We start from the raw sequence: 15,854 nt of genomic DNA on the forward strand, positions 1-15,854 counted from the left end.
AACGTGGTAAGTTGTTCTTGGAAGGGGAAATCAACAGGAAAATGCCCTGCCATCTACTGATTACTTATCAGATAATGTTATACATAGGAATATACTGCATGTAAATTTTGTCACAAGGTCACTGTAAAAGACAGGTGGACAACTCAAGTAATGATACGGGACAAAATCTGCTTTGAGGTCCTGGCTCAGCTGTCCACTTTGCTCTTTGGCAATCCAGTTTTGGATGGAGTAATTAAGATGTACAGTATTACAGGCTCCAGTTTCATTTGTCAAGGGTGCACCAGGCGGTACTGGAGACATCCTGGCGGTGGCGCTATGCCGACAAGCGTGAGCAAGGTCACACGGTCTACCATTCTGCTGTGTGCGCTCCTCAAACGCTGCTGCTGCCGCCGTCGTCTTCCCTTCTCCACACTGTCGCACAACCATGGCGGACAGCGCAAGCGAGAGCGACACCGACGGAGCGGGGAGCAGCTCGGCCACCCCGATGTCGTCCTCCGCTTCAAATTCGGGAAAACCGAGCATAGTCATTTCACAGTTTCGTCTGGAGGAACTGACGAACCGCCTGGCCTCCTTACAACAAGAGAATAAAGTTCTTAAAATTGAGCTGGAAACGTTCAAACTCAAGTGCAAAGCCCTGCAGGAGGAGAATCGGGACCTCCGCAAAGCTAGCGTCACCATTGTGAGTAACGGTAGCTAGCTAACTAGCTAGATGCTATCCTCACGCCACTTATTATATTGTATTTGTCAGTAAGTTAGCTGTGTGTGGTGCTGTTTGTTTAGTGTTAAATAGTCAGTGGTAACACATCTAATGTCTTGCGTGGAATCGTCATCTGTATTTGAGCACAGACGTTCTGATGTTTTGCTAGCTCTACTATTATTAGCTAGCTAGCGTTGATTGGATATGTTGCTAATTTAGCTAGCGGGCTAACGTTTGCTGGGCATCGATAGCCAGCTAGTTTGCTTTGTTTTGTTTTACGTGGCTAATCGTGGCTAACGGTAGCTTAACGGCTATCAGATGAAAAGGCGTTTGGAATTAGGTGGGCTCCTCACGATGCAAGTTACCAGACTGATGTTAGCTATTTGGTCAGCTGATTACTCACTGCTAGACATTGCCACCACGTTATGTCTAACTAGGATCCGGTAACTGAGTACCGTATGAAATAAATAGCCCAGCAGCAGCATTGCCATAGACCGATGCGTCATATGTCCTCATGCTCGGTTAATCAGCCTCAGCTTCATAAAAATGTGTAAGCGATCTGTTGGATAGATGGGAAGTATGCAGGCCAAACTTAGCGAGCTAGCTAAATGTCAGGCTCATATGTTGGCAAGTCAGCCACACTGCACCCTGTCCACCCTAAATGTGTGAGGCTTAACTAGCTGTTTGGTTTCTATTGTTCCTCTCATAGTTTTTGAACAACTAACAGATTCCTTCAGCTTGCAAAAGAGAATTTAGCTTTAAGGTCAATGAAGAATGAGGGTGGAGAATTTGAGACTGGTGCTAACAAGGACAGACGTATCATCACACTGTAATGCTAGCTGTTGTAGCTGTCCCAACACACTTCCTCAGTGCCCCCATGTTTCACTCTTTCCCTCACTGTAAGTCACCCATTACTGCAACATCTCTTGAGTCAGTAGGGAAAATTCTGCTTCCTCTTTGGCTGGCTGACTTCACTGCAGCAGATGTTGGCTGGTCTGTCTGTCTGTGTGTTTGTGTGTTTTTAGTATGCTTATGTTCACAGTTGGTCTTTACAGTTTAATCAAAATTTGAAAATCACAGTTTGAAAAACAGTTTGATGTGCAAAACCTAGGAGCCTACTTTGCTGATGCTTGCCACTGTCTCGTTTATTTTCATCCCACAGCAAGCAAGAGCAGAGCAGGAGGAAGAATTTATCAGTAACACCTTATTCAAGAAGATACCAGGCCTTGCAGAAGGAGAAGGAGACCTTGGCGGTCAACTATGAGAAGGAGGAGGAATTTCTCACCAACGAACTGTCAAGGAAACTCATGCAAGTAAGTGGTTTTACCTCGCTGGTTGTGGTCACTTTCATTAGGCTCAGTGGAGAATAGCTACATCAGGTTGAACTGAAACCCTGTTTGGTGACTTATCATAGTGATAATAAACATCACTGTGGTACAGAGGTGTTTTCTTAATGCTCCAATATGAAAATTTAGTGACTGCAGCATTGTCAACTATGCTCAGCATAAGCTTGCTGGGTGTGTGTCTATGCACACCACCCCATGTATGAGTGCCAAGCAGCTAGTGCATATGATAATGCACTAGCAACCATCCTGGTACTTGCCTGAAGCCTGGAAAGGCTTAAGATGACTTCACTGCGGCTGCTAGCTACTCTAAATGACTCTCAAATTGCTCTCCTCCCGTCTGTTGGTTATTTGGTTCAGTCTGTTTTCCACATCTTATTTTCCCAACTGCAGAGCACACAGCACGTGCATGCTCGCTCTCACACTTTCAGTTGCTAGCTGTAGGCTGACTAATGGTTTGTTGATGTCTAAAGAAGTGGGAATCTGGAAGGGATGCATGCAAATGCCTCAGCAGACCCTGCTTAAGGTCATACAGATGGACTTGTTTGGGCTTTTGTTGTCTTGCCATGTCTCTTAACATGAAACAGACCTGTGCCTGCCTCTGCCCGTAGACTTGGTGTTGACAAATGGCCCGTAGTGCGTGCGTATGCTTGTATACATGCACATGTGTTTTACTCTTGTGATGATAGAGGGAGAATTGGGAAGATGTGGTCATTTATTTTACTGGGTGTGTAAACGTTCCTCTGGAAGAGCACTTTCGTAAACAATTTTGTCTGACCTGCGTTTTCCCCATTACTTTTGAAGATTGACTGAAGTCGTCTAAAGTTTAGTAGCCAAATGATGTAAGTGCTCAGCAGGCATTTAAATCAATGATTCCCTTTCAGCACATTTTATGACTTATACACTGTCAATTTGATGTAGAGTGTAATTTGCACCCCACTCTTTCTGATTTTGTCTAATGTGCCATTATAGATTTTTGTCTTTTTAGAGAGGAAGCTGTTCAAATGTTTCAAACAATTTTGGCCTAATTATTATTATTAATGCATGCACTAATGAAAGGAAAAACTCTCACACAGTTATCATTATATACAGTATGTACACACATGTGCATTGCTGTTGTTCTAGTGTTGCTTACAAATGGCCTCTGATTGAAGGACAGAAGAACCCAGGCGGGTTAAAATATCTCTGCAAGGTGTCTGTAGGCTGCAAAAGGACAGATATTTTCACACAGACTTTGGCATATTTGCCACTCACCGCAAGGTACATTGGGGCGGAGGCCTGGCAATTGTATTGGCTAAAGGGAGACACCTTACCAAAACAATTCCTAAAATTGTTAGAGTATTAATTTGAAGAAAAATGGCTGCACAGGGGTGTGGCAAAACTCAGTGGCCTATTCTTTCAGTCAGGATACTACAGAGCACTCAACTCTGTATGAATACAGGCATTGTAAGTTAAAATAAACTGCGTTGTTTTGAGGTGTTCTCGTTATTTCTATAAGTAGCATAATGGAAATTGTTATTTTTCCCTCTCTAGTCTTTTCCCATAAATGAATCTGCATCCCTTTTCCCGTAATGAGTAATCACTTATATAATCTATCACACAGCCGTCCCGTTTTGAATCAGTGCTGAGCCGCACCCTTTCTTTGTATTGGTTAGCTGCCAAAGGTGGTTACTTTGGTTGCCAAATCATTATTTTACACTGTTTATTCCTCTGGGAAGTTTAACCATGATTCAGGAGGCATTGTGACACTGGCTTCCCATTTTGATAAACTCTCAACGTGTAAGCTAAATGTGATGATCTGACACCAGTGTGTTTGTTCACTGTGGTCATCAAATAGTTTTTATATGACTCACCACGAGTCTCTTCTTGTGCTCTTGCTCCTCTCCCTTCTTTCTTGTCTCTTTCTCATTTCATTCACCTCTTTTTTTCCCCCTCTGTCTATGCACTGTCTTCCCCCTTTTTCTATCCTAGCTCCAGCATGAGAAGGCAGAGTTGGAACAGCATTTGGAGCAGGAGCAGGAGTTCCAGGTTAACAAGCTCATGAAAAAGATCAAGAAGATGGAGAATGAAACAATCTCAAAGCAGCTAACCCTGGAACAGGTATGCTTAATGCGGTAGACCAAGAAGATTTCAGCATCCAGTACGGAACAACATATCCCTGAACTTGTGTGTCCAGTTACTGTAGTGGTGCGAGATGCCAAAATTTCACCACCCTTATTCCTTCCCACTGAATCTTAGCTGGAAAGAACATTTTGGTCTGTGGCTCGGTCAAACCTGTGTGTGCTGAAGCCACACCATAATGTTTCCATGCTCCGATGACAGGATTTTTCTGTAGATGTGCTTGCATGCATTCATTGTTGCTGATCACTCATGAATGTATGTGTCAGAGTGATGCTTATGTAATGCTGCTGTGCATTTTGCCCAGATGGAGGTGTAACCAAATGGCATGCCTACCAAAACTGACCTAATTTCACCACAAAAAACACTAATGAGCAGCTTGTTTTAGCTTATTATTTTATATCAGTTGTAAATAAATAAATCTTCATAGACTATTCTGCATCGTTATTTTTCTATCACTATGACTCTCTCACAAGCTGACATAGAGACTGAAGCTTTATGAAAGAGAAGCTTATCTGGACAAAGACCTTGGCTTTGCAGTCCAGTGTGTTTGTGTGCACTCCCATGAATTCCTTCCAACTTCAAGGTTTTTCTATCTCTGAAAGTCACTCATCGTTCTTCCTTTTATTCTCCAGTTGAGGCGGGAGAAGATTGACCTTGAGAACACATTAGAGCAGGAACAAGAAGCCCTGGTCAACAGACTGTGGAAACGGATGGACAAACTGGAGGCTGAGAAAAGGTGTGGAATACTTGTACATGTGTTAACCTTCTTAGTATCTAGGACATTTTAGAGTCTGCTCATTGGTGCTTGGATTTTTACACCCTTATTCACACTTGAAAGCCAAAAATCACTGCAGAAGTATTAGCAAAAGGGCCCCAAATTACATTTTCAAGAGCTTTCAGCTGCATCTTCTGTTTTTCATAAGTGAATCATCTGTTGATCCACTGGTCTATGAATTGTCCGGTAGTTTTTACACTAGTTAAAAGTATGATGCATGATGGGATGGCTGTGACACAGTATGAGAAACTGTTCTTCTGTTTAATATTTCTACCTCAGCTTAAAACTAAAAAAAAAAAACTTGCTCTGCTGTGTTTCCCAGAAAATCTTGACACTGTCTGACAATAAATTTCAGCAATATTTTGATAAAAATGACAGAATGGCTGTGATATTTCAGTCTTTCTTGACTGGAGTAATAATGCTGTTGTGTAAGTATACCCCATATTTCTTGTCCCTTGTCACACACACATTCGCAGGCACACACAAAATGCCTGCCTGTCACTCTAACAAGTGACTCAGCTTCACTTTGGCTTCACAGACTAAAATTACCAGTGATCAACCAACAGTAGATCTCTGATCAAGGTTACACATTTTCAGGGTAATGTTTTTAGAGGAGTAAATTACGACAGGCTGAATAATTATATCCTGAAGGCCTGATTACGTACAGTAATTTCAGAGCCATTTACAGTCTGAAGATGCAGTAAATGAGACCTGGTTGAGTAGGGTTTTCATTTCTGAGAATTATGTAAAATTGTCATATATTCAGACTTGTTTTCTGAGCTTACATAAAAGCTCAAGGACCTCCTAATAGATTTTATTTTAAAAGCTTTGCATCATGTCTATCACTTCATTTGATGCATTATTGTAAGTGTATTTCTTTTGTTTTCTAAACTAGAATCCTTCAGGAGAAGTTGGACCAGCCTGTATCAGCTCCTCCCTCCCCAAGAGATGTTTCCATGGAGATAGACTCGCCGGAGAACATGATGCGGCATATCCGCTTCCTGAAGAATGAGGTGGAGAGGCTTAAGAAAAGCCTGCGCACCACTGAGCTGCAGCGTAAGTGGCCTCTCGAATTGTCACATGATCCATGGCAGTGTGGGCTCTGAAGGGGCAGATGCCCTCAAGTGTTGATTAAGGTTGTGATTGGTAAAGCTGATCCTCAGATAAGCAGTGAGGGGCAAATTCACCCTACACTCAGGCTTGGCTTGTTTTACATAGACCAGAAAGAACAGGATACGTTCTGGATTTGTGCTGACACAGTTTATAGGCTCGTTACCTCCTTGTCATTCACTGGTCACATTACACCTGAAGACACTTAAAGGTTTATGAAGAAGTGGAACAGCAACAAGCATTTTGCTCTTAAAATACCATTTAACATGATGTCGTTGAAGATATTGAAGATATTGTTTCTTGCAGATTCGTGCAGAGCCTCTGCAAAAGTTTTCTTGCTGTTTTTTGTTAACAGCCCATCTATTGAGTATTATTACAATTATACTAACACATGTACACCTCCAGTCCATCTGTAGAAAGTTGTGACCTACAAACGAGAGGCAGATGTATAATATGCCATAATTATGGCACCAAATGCTACATCATACTCATAAAACATTAGGGGACCATACCTTTAATGTTTGTGTCATTTGATAAAGAGCTCAGTCTTTGATGATGTCAAACAAAATTCCCAGCACTCGTATGCTCTATTTATTACATAAATACTGCATGAAAATGCAGTAGCAAGCAGGTACCATTTTAAGAAGTGTCCTTGGTGCATTTTAAAAAAAAACTCCAACATCTGAGACTTTTTAAGAGCAACCTTTTTAAATGGGTAAAACAGCCATATTCACAATATCTTTCTTATGACATCTGCACATGCTTGCTTTGTCTCATATAGCCAGTTAATAAAATGCTATTTGGGATGAGACACTCTATTCTACGATACTAGGTTGTCTTGAACACTAATTAACCAGGAAGGAGTTTACAGAACAGTCACAACTATACTTTATCTTATCATATGCTGAGAGGATACATAGACCATAAATTAAGTACTATATAAGTACTTTATTTATATAGCACCTTTCAAGAGCAGAGATGTTACAAAGTGCTTCACAGAGGGGATAAAAACAAAGACATACGTGCAGACATAATAAAAAGGCAACCAAATGTTCACTTTGATTGATGGTCGATCTTATGGTTTAATGTCTCTGACAGCAGATTTTCGTACGCTAAATTGTAAATAAAAAACTAAAAAAAAATCTACAAATTTTAATGGCATTCAGATTTAAACTGTGTTGTTCATTGAGGTGATAATAACATTTTGTGGATGATGAGAGGTCTTATTAAATGGCAAAAGATCTACTTACAGCTCCTGCCTTCTGGTGATGCTTGCTTTACAGTTTACAGGGAGAATAATTCTTTTAGGGAGCATCAGTGAATCACCATACACTGGTTAGGTCAGAAAAAAGGGCTATAGACAAGCAAACTAGATCTCGCTTCTCACAAAATTATCTAATAATTTAAGTAACAAAGAATCTGTACTATTCTGTTTTATTATATTGTTGCTTGTGACAGTGCAGTGAAATGAAATTATAGACATTTTATTATTGATAGACGACAGGTAGCTATTGACAATTTTTACAGAGAAATATGCGTCTCGCTTGTCTTTTGGATGAACACTTATTTTTATCATTTGAAAAGATGTAGGGCACTTATGTTTAATTTAGTCCCTGAAAGCCTGTGAGATGATGTGCTTGTACATAGACACAATAACATCAAGCCATCTGCTAGTGTGCATCTTTATGAATATGCCGCTGATTAGTCCAACCTGTCATAATAAACTTTCACTCTACTTTAGACTCTCCACAAAAATTGAGGCCACTCAGGGAGGCGTGTGGCACTAAGAGATGGAATCCATCAGGCCATTGCATTATAAACTGTACTTGTGGACACACAGAAAACAGCTTTTCATCTTTTATGGGCTCTAGTAAAGCACATGGGGCATGGACAGAATAATAGGAGCGTCTCACAGTAAAACAGCACAATAGAAAACACTGTTTTGTTGAAGTTAATTGCTCTTCATTGTTCAGACAGTCAGAAGTGTTGATTCTTGATGATGACTTGATGTAAAAACCTTAATTCATTAATGGAGAGCAGTGTACACACATGCCAGGGAGTGTCACTCAACATTATGTAGTCTGTGTTTTGTTTTCGCCACTAGAGGGAGCTGTCAGTCCAATACATTCTGAGAAGCTGAGACAAGGAGCAAGTTGGTATTGCTACTGGAAAAAATGACATTGATAATCCATTGTAATAGTAGAGATCAGCAGGAGGGGATTATGTCATGTCTGCACATCTTTTAGATGAAGCCCTTTTTATTTAGGGGTTTTTACACGTGCAACAGTTGTGACATGCACGCATTAGTGCAGTCATTTGTGTTGATATGTAGTGGCCAAGATGTGACAATATCTCAACTGATGTCATTTGTTCTGTGTGTCTCCTCACAGACACAGAGAAGCGTGCCCAGTACATAGAGGAGGAGCGACACATGAGGGAGGAGAACATCCGCCTGCAGAGAAAGCTTCAGAGAGAGATGGAGCGCAGGGAGGCCCTGTGCAGACAACTGTCGGAAAGTGAATCCAGTCTGGAGATGGACGATGAGAGGTAGAGGATGGGACACACGATAGGACAGATTAACCAAAACACCACAGTAAAACCTCATGTGTCAGCAAATTGAGGGAAATGGATGAGAGATTTCATTTTTATGAATGGATTGGCCTGTGCACTAGAGTCTGATGTTGCAGAGTGGCTGGAGAGGCATTTGGCTCCATTGACCATTTACACTGCTGACACTGCTGATTTGATGAAGGGGGCCTGAACCTGTTAGGATGAAGAGATGAAGGAACAAAAGAGGGAGAGGTGCAAGAGACAACAGGCACATGTGCCACCTCAGCACACAACAGTTTCTTTTTTCCAGTATTTGTTAGTGGTGTATAGGGTTTCCATGCGATAAGCAAGGTAACAACATGGTGCCCATTAAGCACAGCTATTGGCTGCATGTCAAAACCCAACCCTGGCTTAAAACAGCTCCATGTTGCCGCTGTGTTTTTTCTTACAATCATAAAGTAAATGCCGTGAATGCTTAGGTTTGCCATGCAGTTTTGATTAGTTCCTGTGTGTAATCCCGGTTACTACTGTCATTACCCCCATAGCGAGGCACTGTCACTTATTTTCATGTTTTCCTCACACACCAGTCAGGCTAGATTGAGCACCTTTTGATACCAACTTTGATAACTAGCCATAAATTAGAAATTACTTAATTTTCACAAACTGCGTCATCTCATCTTTTCAGGTACTTCAACGAGATGTCTGCACAGGGCTTGCGAGCAAGGACTGTGTCCAGCCCCATCCCCTACACCCCCTCCCCCAGCTCCAGCCGACCCATATCGCCTGGTAGGTACATTTGAGATGGCCACTGTCTAGGCAAAACAACAGTAAACAAGATATATTACGTCAACGAGAATGGCCAATAAAACAATAAAGAGTACCTTTGATATCAATTGATATGACTTGTTGCCACCACATGCTTTATCTTAGTACAAAGCTTACCAGTAAAATCAATTATATCTACTGTAAGATTTGGAACAGTCATTGTTAAGGTATCTTCAGGGTCAGTGAAACCATAAATAAATCCCCGCCCGATAATAAATGTTTTTCCTCCCTCTCTGTCCAATCAAATCCATCCAATCCGTCAGCCCCTGTTTCTGTTAAATCAGCAGGATCATAAAAAGTTGTCATGGTTCAATAACCGATGCTTCCATAACAAATGTAATATTTCTGTTAATATTTCTGAGCATCCAAGCCGTGGATGCTTTTGAATCGTAAGACCTTTTTCACAGAGATCACACCATAGTTACTCTAAGAAGACCCTTGATTACACCACCTTTGCTGATAGCATGCTAGCATGGTGGAATGGGAGGCATGGCACGTACTATGCCCCCCCCCCCCCCCCACCCAAATTCTACCTTCATCCCTGTGATACAGAACGGCGAAATAACCTTGAACAGGCTGTGTAAAAGGGGCTATAGAGTTCTAATGGTATATACATTGTAGAGAGATTCAAGCCATTCAAGCCCTGCTCAGTCGTGTTTGGTGTGATTCAGCAAGGTATCAGATTAAGTGTTTGCACAATGGTAAAACAGACCTGAGGTGCCAGAGCACTGCTGTTTTTCCTGTTCTGTCAGCCAGGCATGAATTGAACCTTTCATTCTTGCACTAATAAAAAACTAATTAAAACTGGACCTGTTGTAAGAAGAGAAATTGCAGTGCTTTGAGTCTCAGTGAGATATAATGACTTGGTTAAAAAGTACATACAGTATGTGCAACTTTCTCTTCCTGTCTGTCTTCGCTCTGTCACAGGTCTCTCATATGGCAGCCACACAGTTGGCTTCACCCCTCCAGCTACACTGTCCAGAGCTGCCATCTCCCACTATAACACTCCTGCCCTGCACGTCCACGGAAGCTCCTCTCACGCCGTAGCGGTAAGTAACATCCACTGATAATAACTTTTAAAAATTTTCTCCCCATATACGGGATGCAAAGCAAAATGCATTCCAAGTTAATAGGAATAATACATTAATTTAATGAGTTAAAATTAAAATGAATTAAAAGTTATATTTTGATGTGACCTCAGGTGCATGCATAAAGGAGGGAAAGTTAGAGAATCTTTGCAAGTGTCAGTATAATCTTTACACTACATTTAATGAGCGAGGTGTTACATTATGTTTGGCAATGACCTCAAGCATGTAACTAGAGTATGAACAGCTTTAACTTAAGCTGAATTTGCAGTTTTAACCATAAGGACATTTTTTTGCTGATACTGTAAAATCTGTCAGTATTAGGACATTTTTATTTTTGTACTTGAGCACATTTGATTTGAAATGCAACTGTGGCTCTGAGGTTAACTGTCTTTTAAAGCTGTAATTTACACATGTAAAGAACCATGGAGATATTCTAGTCTTTATTATGAATATCAACAAATAGTAGAAAGGGCTGCAAGTCCTTCACTGTTCTCTCAGTATGGGTCTGAACATTTTCAAACCTTAAACCTGCCTTGCCTGTTTTTCACCCAGATATTGTTACACTAAATGGCCCACTCATACATCAAAACAAGGAGAACATGCAGTAGTTCCATGATTGTCCGAAGGTCCAATTTATCTTTTCAATAACACAGTGATAACTGCATCAATACACCTTATTGGCGTCACTTAGTTATCGCTTATATTTTTATTAGTATTTTCTGTCAGATTAATGGTCCATTAAAGTCTTTTCTCCTCACTAACCATTGTATTTTTAGTTTCAGCAATGACTAGTGTCAGATAAATTTACATGTATTCATTTGACAGACACTTTTATCCAAAGCAACTTACAAGTGAGGAACAACACTAAAGCTTCAGTGCAGACCTTGAAGTAAGCACTAAGCACTAGATCTTGTCAGTAAGACAAGGTGCAAGGAGATCAGGAAAACAAGTGTACATTAAGTGCGAGGTAGGCATGTTAGGGCATTAGGGGTGTAAGGAGAGGACACGCTCTCAGAAGAAATTAGTCTTCAAGAGATTCTTGAAGATAAAAGCATAAATTGGGGTTAGGTTCTCACTAGGTGAATTGTCAGGGTTTGTACATTGGTGTGCTTGCTTCTAATTTCCTTTTACAGAAATCACGCTGAAATGAAGTTCAGCCACCCAGTTGGTCCATCAGTGAGATGGGAGGATACACAACTGTCAGCAGTGTTCAGCTTGATAAATAGCTGAGCCCAAACATAAGATAAGATAATCCTTTATTAGTCCCACAATGGGGAAATTTACAATTGTTAAATTTACATTGTCTGCAGCGTACAGTAGATGTTTTGTCCTTGTCTCATATACATTGTTCTTCATATTTTGGGGGGAAAAAAGACACGTTCAGGAACAGGCTCTTGTCCTGTTAGAGGGCTGTCTGTTTTTAAATCATTTTGACAATGTGATTAAAAACAAGAGTGTAGAAGAAGAGTTGTCTTTGACCCAGCTCTTCTGTACCTGCTCCTTACTCCCAAGTTAGAAAATATCTGTCTCACTCACTCATTCTCATGGGAACACTGCCAGTTAGGTACTATTCAGGTCACCGTGTTCAGGTCATTGTGCTCAGGTTACTTTGATTCAAGTCTTTTAAGGTAAATGCTAATTTTTGACTGAAGTTTTTTTTAATTTTTCATATATTCTTTTTTCTTATTAGTTTCAACCTTTTTTTATTTTTACCTTTGTTATTAGTTTGAGCTTTAAAAATCCTTACATGTTTACCTTGTATTACAAACATATACTGATCAGCCACAGTTACATCAACTGACAGGTGAAGTGAATAACATTGATAATGTCATTACAATGGCACCTGTCAAGAAGTGGGATATATTAGGCTGCAAGTGAACAGTCATCTCTGGTGTTGATGTATTGGAGGTGGGAAAAATGGGCAACTGTAAGGACAGGGGCCAAACTGAGATCCCAAGACAACCTTGTCAAAGCATCTTCAAAACATATGGTCATGTGGGGTCTTCCAGGTATGCAGTTGTTAGTACCTACCAGAAGTGGTCCAAGGAAGGACGACCAGTGAACCGACAGGGTGCCAAGGCGTGTTACACTGAAGTGGCCAGTTAAAACTATTTCTCCCATACTTAAACCTTTCCTCCCACTGTTCTGTGGTATTGTATAACTCTGTTTCTCTAGTTTTCTCCCACCCTGGTACTCTACATCCATTTATTTTCTCTTGATGCATGTGGATGGTACAGACCACATCTCTCCCATCACCATGCAGCCCACCCAGGAGCTAAACAGGGTAACAATGGTGACAATAATTCTGTCTGGGAGATCAGAAACTCAGACAGATTAAATTTTCTCTAAACCCCTTTTTTCTTTTCTCTTTCCATTCCTCTGAATACAATTGCAGTTGTCAGGTCATGACCAATAGCTCAGTGGGAGGAACATGACTGAGTAACCCCGCCACTTACAATCTTGTTTTCCTTCAGTGGTTTGTAACCCTGGAAACATTGTCCAACAAAAAGTATTACTACAATTAGATCTGCCTTTTACACTTGTGTAATACAAATGTATCTTCTAGCTGTATCTGCCTAAATTAATTTGACACCTTGGTTAACTTTCGATGAACACTCCAGTTTGCCACAGATTCCACTTTATATATAAAATCTACAGAAAGCTGCTATTCAGTTGTTTTATTTATTTATTCACCTTCTCCCTGTCTCTCTCCAACAGAGGCCCTCCCCAAGAAGAAGCACCAGCCCTGACAAATTCAAACGTCCAACACCCCCACCCTCCCCCAACACGCACTCAGGGGCCCAGCAAGCTCAGCCTCCGCTACCCCCACCAGCTCAGCCCATGGTCCAGTCCATGTCCTCCCCGGCAGCTATGTCGCAGCATGCAGCAGCAGCACAGCAGCCTCCCTCCCAGCCTTAACGCCACACACAGTCTCTTGTCTTTGCGCGCAAGTGCGCCCACTGAATGCCACGACGCTACCGCAACAGCAGCTTCCATCATTACCAGCTCTGGAAGTCAAGTTTCTTACTCTTTACCAACACCACAAAAGAAGCAGCTTCAAAAGTTTTAGAGGGGAAAGAAACAAGACGGCAGCTCAGTGAAGCTAGCCGCCTGCCAAATCCACACGTGGCGTTACTTAACTACTCTTAAAAGGAATGGATGGACTGAAAAATAATCGCTTCTGGGATTTGTAGGCCAATTATCTGTTCCACCTTCTGTCTTGTACATGTTATGTTTTTGTTTCTTCGCTTGGGACTTTAGCTGGTTGGAATTGTTGTTGTGGCGCTTCTAAGATAGCACAAACAGCACATACAGTATGTTTCATGGTGGTGTTTTCTGATAGGTTGGATGTTTGGATCGATGGATGTATGGCTAGAGAAACGGATGAATTGATAGATGGATGTGGTCGATTCCTTTCAAGCCTATAATATGACACTCAATTGCAGTAATGTCCTCCACTCCAGCTCAACCCCCCCCCCCCGTCTCTAAAGCAGTGTCAACAATTCACCCCAACCCCAACCCCAACTCTAAACGGCTTTGATTAGGTCAACAAGTGGTGTCATAGAAGACTGCTTGGAGTTTCTCCATTATAGGGCATTGATCAAAAAGGGGCACGTGCCACAGTTATTTTAGTTTCTGAAAGCATTCAAGGCTCTGCTGCTCTTCAGTTAAAATGAAAAGGAAAAAAAAAAAAACATCAAGGAGGACGGACGCTGGTACATAAACCACAGATAAATGTCGCCTTTTGAGGTGTTTAAAAATGTAGTCTGAGGTGTTACAACTTAGTCATGTACTCAGTCTCTTCTCTGCTCTTCTCTCTCTCTCTGGTGTATTTCTGAAAAGCTTCTATCATCCTTATGGATATTCCTCATCAGAAAAAAGGAAAAAAAAAACATAATGCTCTTTACACTAAATATACATACTGCTAAAACATTCTAAATGAATGGTACTGTTGAACTAAATTTCTATGTATGATTAAAGCTCTTGAGATGACAACTTCTGTTTTTAATTGTCAATTTTATGGATAGCATTTGCTACTCATTTGTAATGTGAGAAGTATGAGTTAGATATTGATAAGCAAGCTTTGTAGACTTCAGAACTGTTTGCAAGTAACAGTATTTTCCCCAGCAGGAGACTGCAATTTGATGCAAACGCTGAATTTAACAGATCCTAAGAGGAGCACAGCTTCAGTATTGCATTGATCTTTTTGTGTATTTAGCTTCACTGGAATGTTTCCTTGTGCAAATCATGACGTCCCCCTCAAATTCCTGCAGCAGTTGATGGAAAATGTTTGTGCCTTAAATAAATCTGCACCATCAAACCTTACACCGTATCTGAGAGGGCAGAAAAATGTTAATATTTGTAATAATGGTGGAATCCCCTTTCATTACATTTAGTGTTGCATGTGCAAAGAGGCAACTGAAGAATTAAACCTCCATCATTATGGGAAACAAGTTTCTCGTGTCAAACTGATGTTCCAGGCTTCTCCACACTTCAAAACTGGTAAGATCTTAATGTTTCATTGTTGTGTCTTCTTGACCTTGTGATATCTTACTGAAATATTTCAACAATTACAAGATAGATTGCCATGAAATTTGCTATAGGTTTTCATGGTTTTGTGATAGATTCCTACTGACTCTTGTGGTCCCCTCAAATTCCCTTTAATGCTATTAGGTTAACATTTTTTAGTGGATAAATCTCAAATATTGGATGTTTTGCTGAGAAATTTGGTATTTGGGACCGACATTCAGAAGCCTCAGAGGATGGATTATAATAACTATGATCCCCCCTGACTTTTTCATCTATAGCACCTTCTTTTGTTGCACTGGTGTATCATTATATAATCTGTTTAAAGTCAATCCAATGTTTGAGTTATTTCACTATGGACCAAAGTGTTGGACCGACCAAGTAACAGACAGATCTTGCCACTCCTGGAGCCATGCTTGGCCAGAAACTGAAACTTAGAACCGGCTGTCCTCTGATCTTGATTTACTGTGACACAACGACATCATGTGATAAGCGTCCTACACACATTAAGCCCTCTGACTCATGATTTTGTCCCAGTATCTAACACCCATTTCCTAGTCTACATGGTTTCAACCGGTTCTAACTGGCATAGCACCGGAGGAGTGTTTTTCATAAATCAATCATTCCAGGATCATTTAACATGGCAAACCTTTGTAATGTGGGTGCAATAACCTCTGGTAGGAGGAAAACACGGCAGAGATGACGGTCTTTGCAACACATTAGACATCCATTAGGTCTCTGCTGGTTGCTGTAGCCCATTCACACATATGGTCAGTTCAAACTCACCAAAATCAAAATACACACCCCATCGTAAGAGT

The 15,854-nt window shown here is 40.9% G+C and overlaps 1 protein-coding gene across 1 annotated transcript; it reads left to right on the forward strand.

Moving 5' to 3' along the window:
- The first annotated feature begins 320 nt into the window (after positions 1 to 320).
- LOC108897324 (coiled-coil domain-containing protein 6) lies at positions 321 to 14,835 on the forward strand. The gene is given in 10 exon segments (XM_018696894.2): positions 321 to 679; positions 1,860 to 1,916; positions 1,918 to 2,010; positions 4,012 to 4,140; positions 4,794 to 4,897; positions 5,832 to 5,992; positions 8,437 to 8,593; positions 9,282 to 9,382; positions 10,349 to 10,470; positions 13,228 to 14,835. Coding segments are annotated over 10 exon segments (1,380 nt in total). The 5' UTR covers positions 321 to 424; the 3' UTR covers positions 13,429 to 14,835.
- The last annotated feature ends 1,019 nt before the right edge of the window (positions 14,836 to 15,854 follow it).

This window comes from Lates calcarifer, linkage group LG16_LG22, assembly GCF_001640805.2.
Source record: "Lates calcarifer isolate ASB-BC8 linkage group LG16_LG22, TLL_Latcal_v3, whole genome shotgun sequence".
NCBI lineage: Eukaryota > Metazoa > Chordata > Actinopteri > Centropomidae > Lates > Lates calcarifer.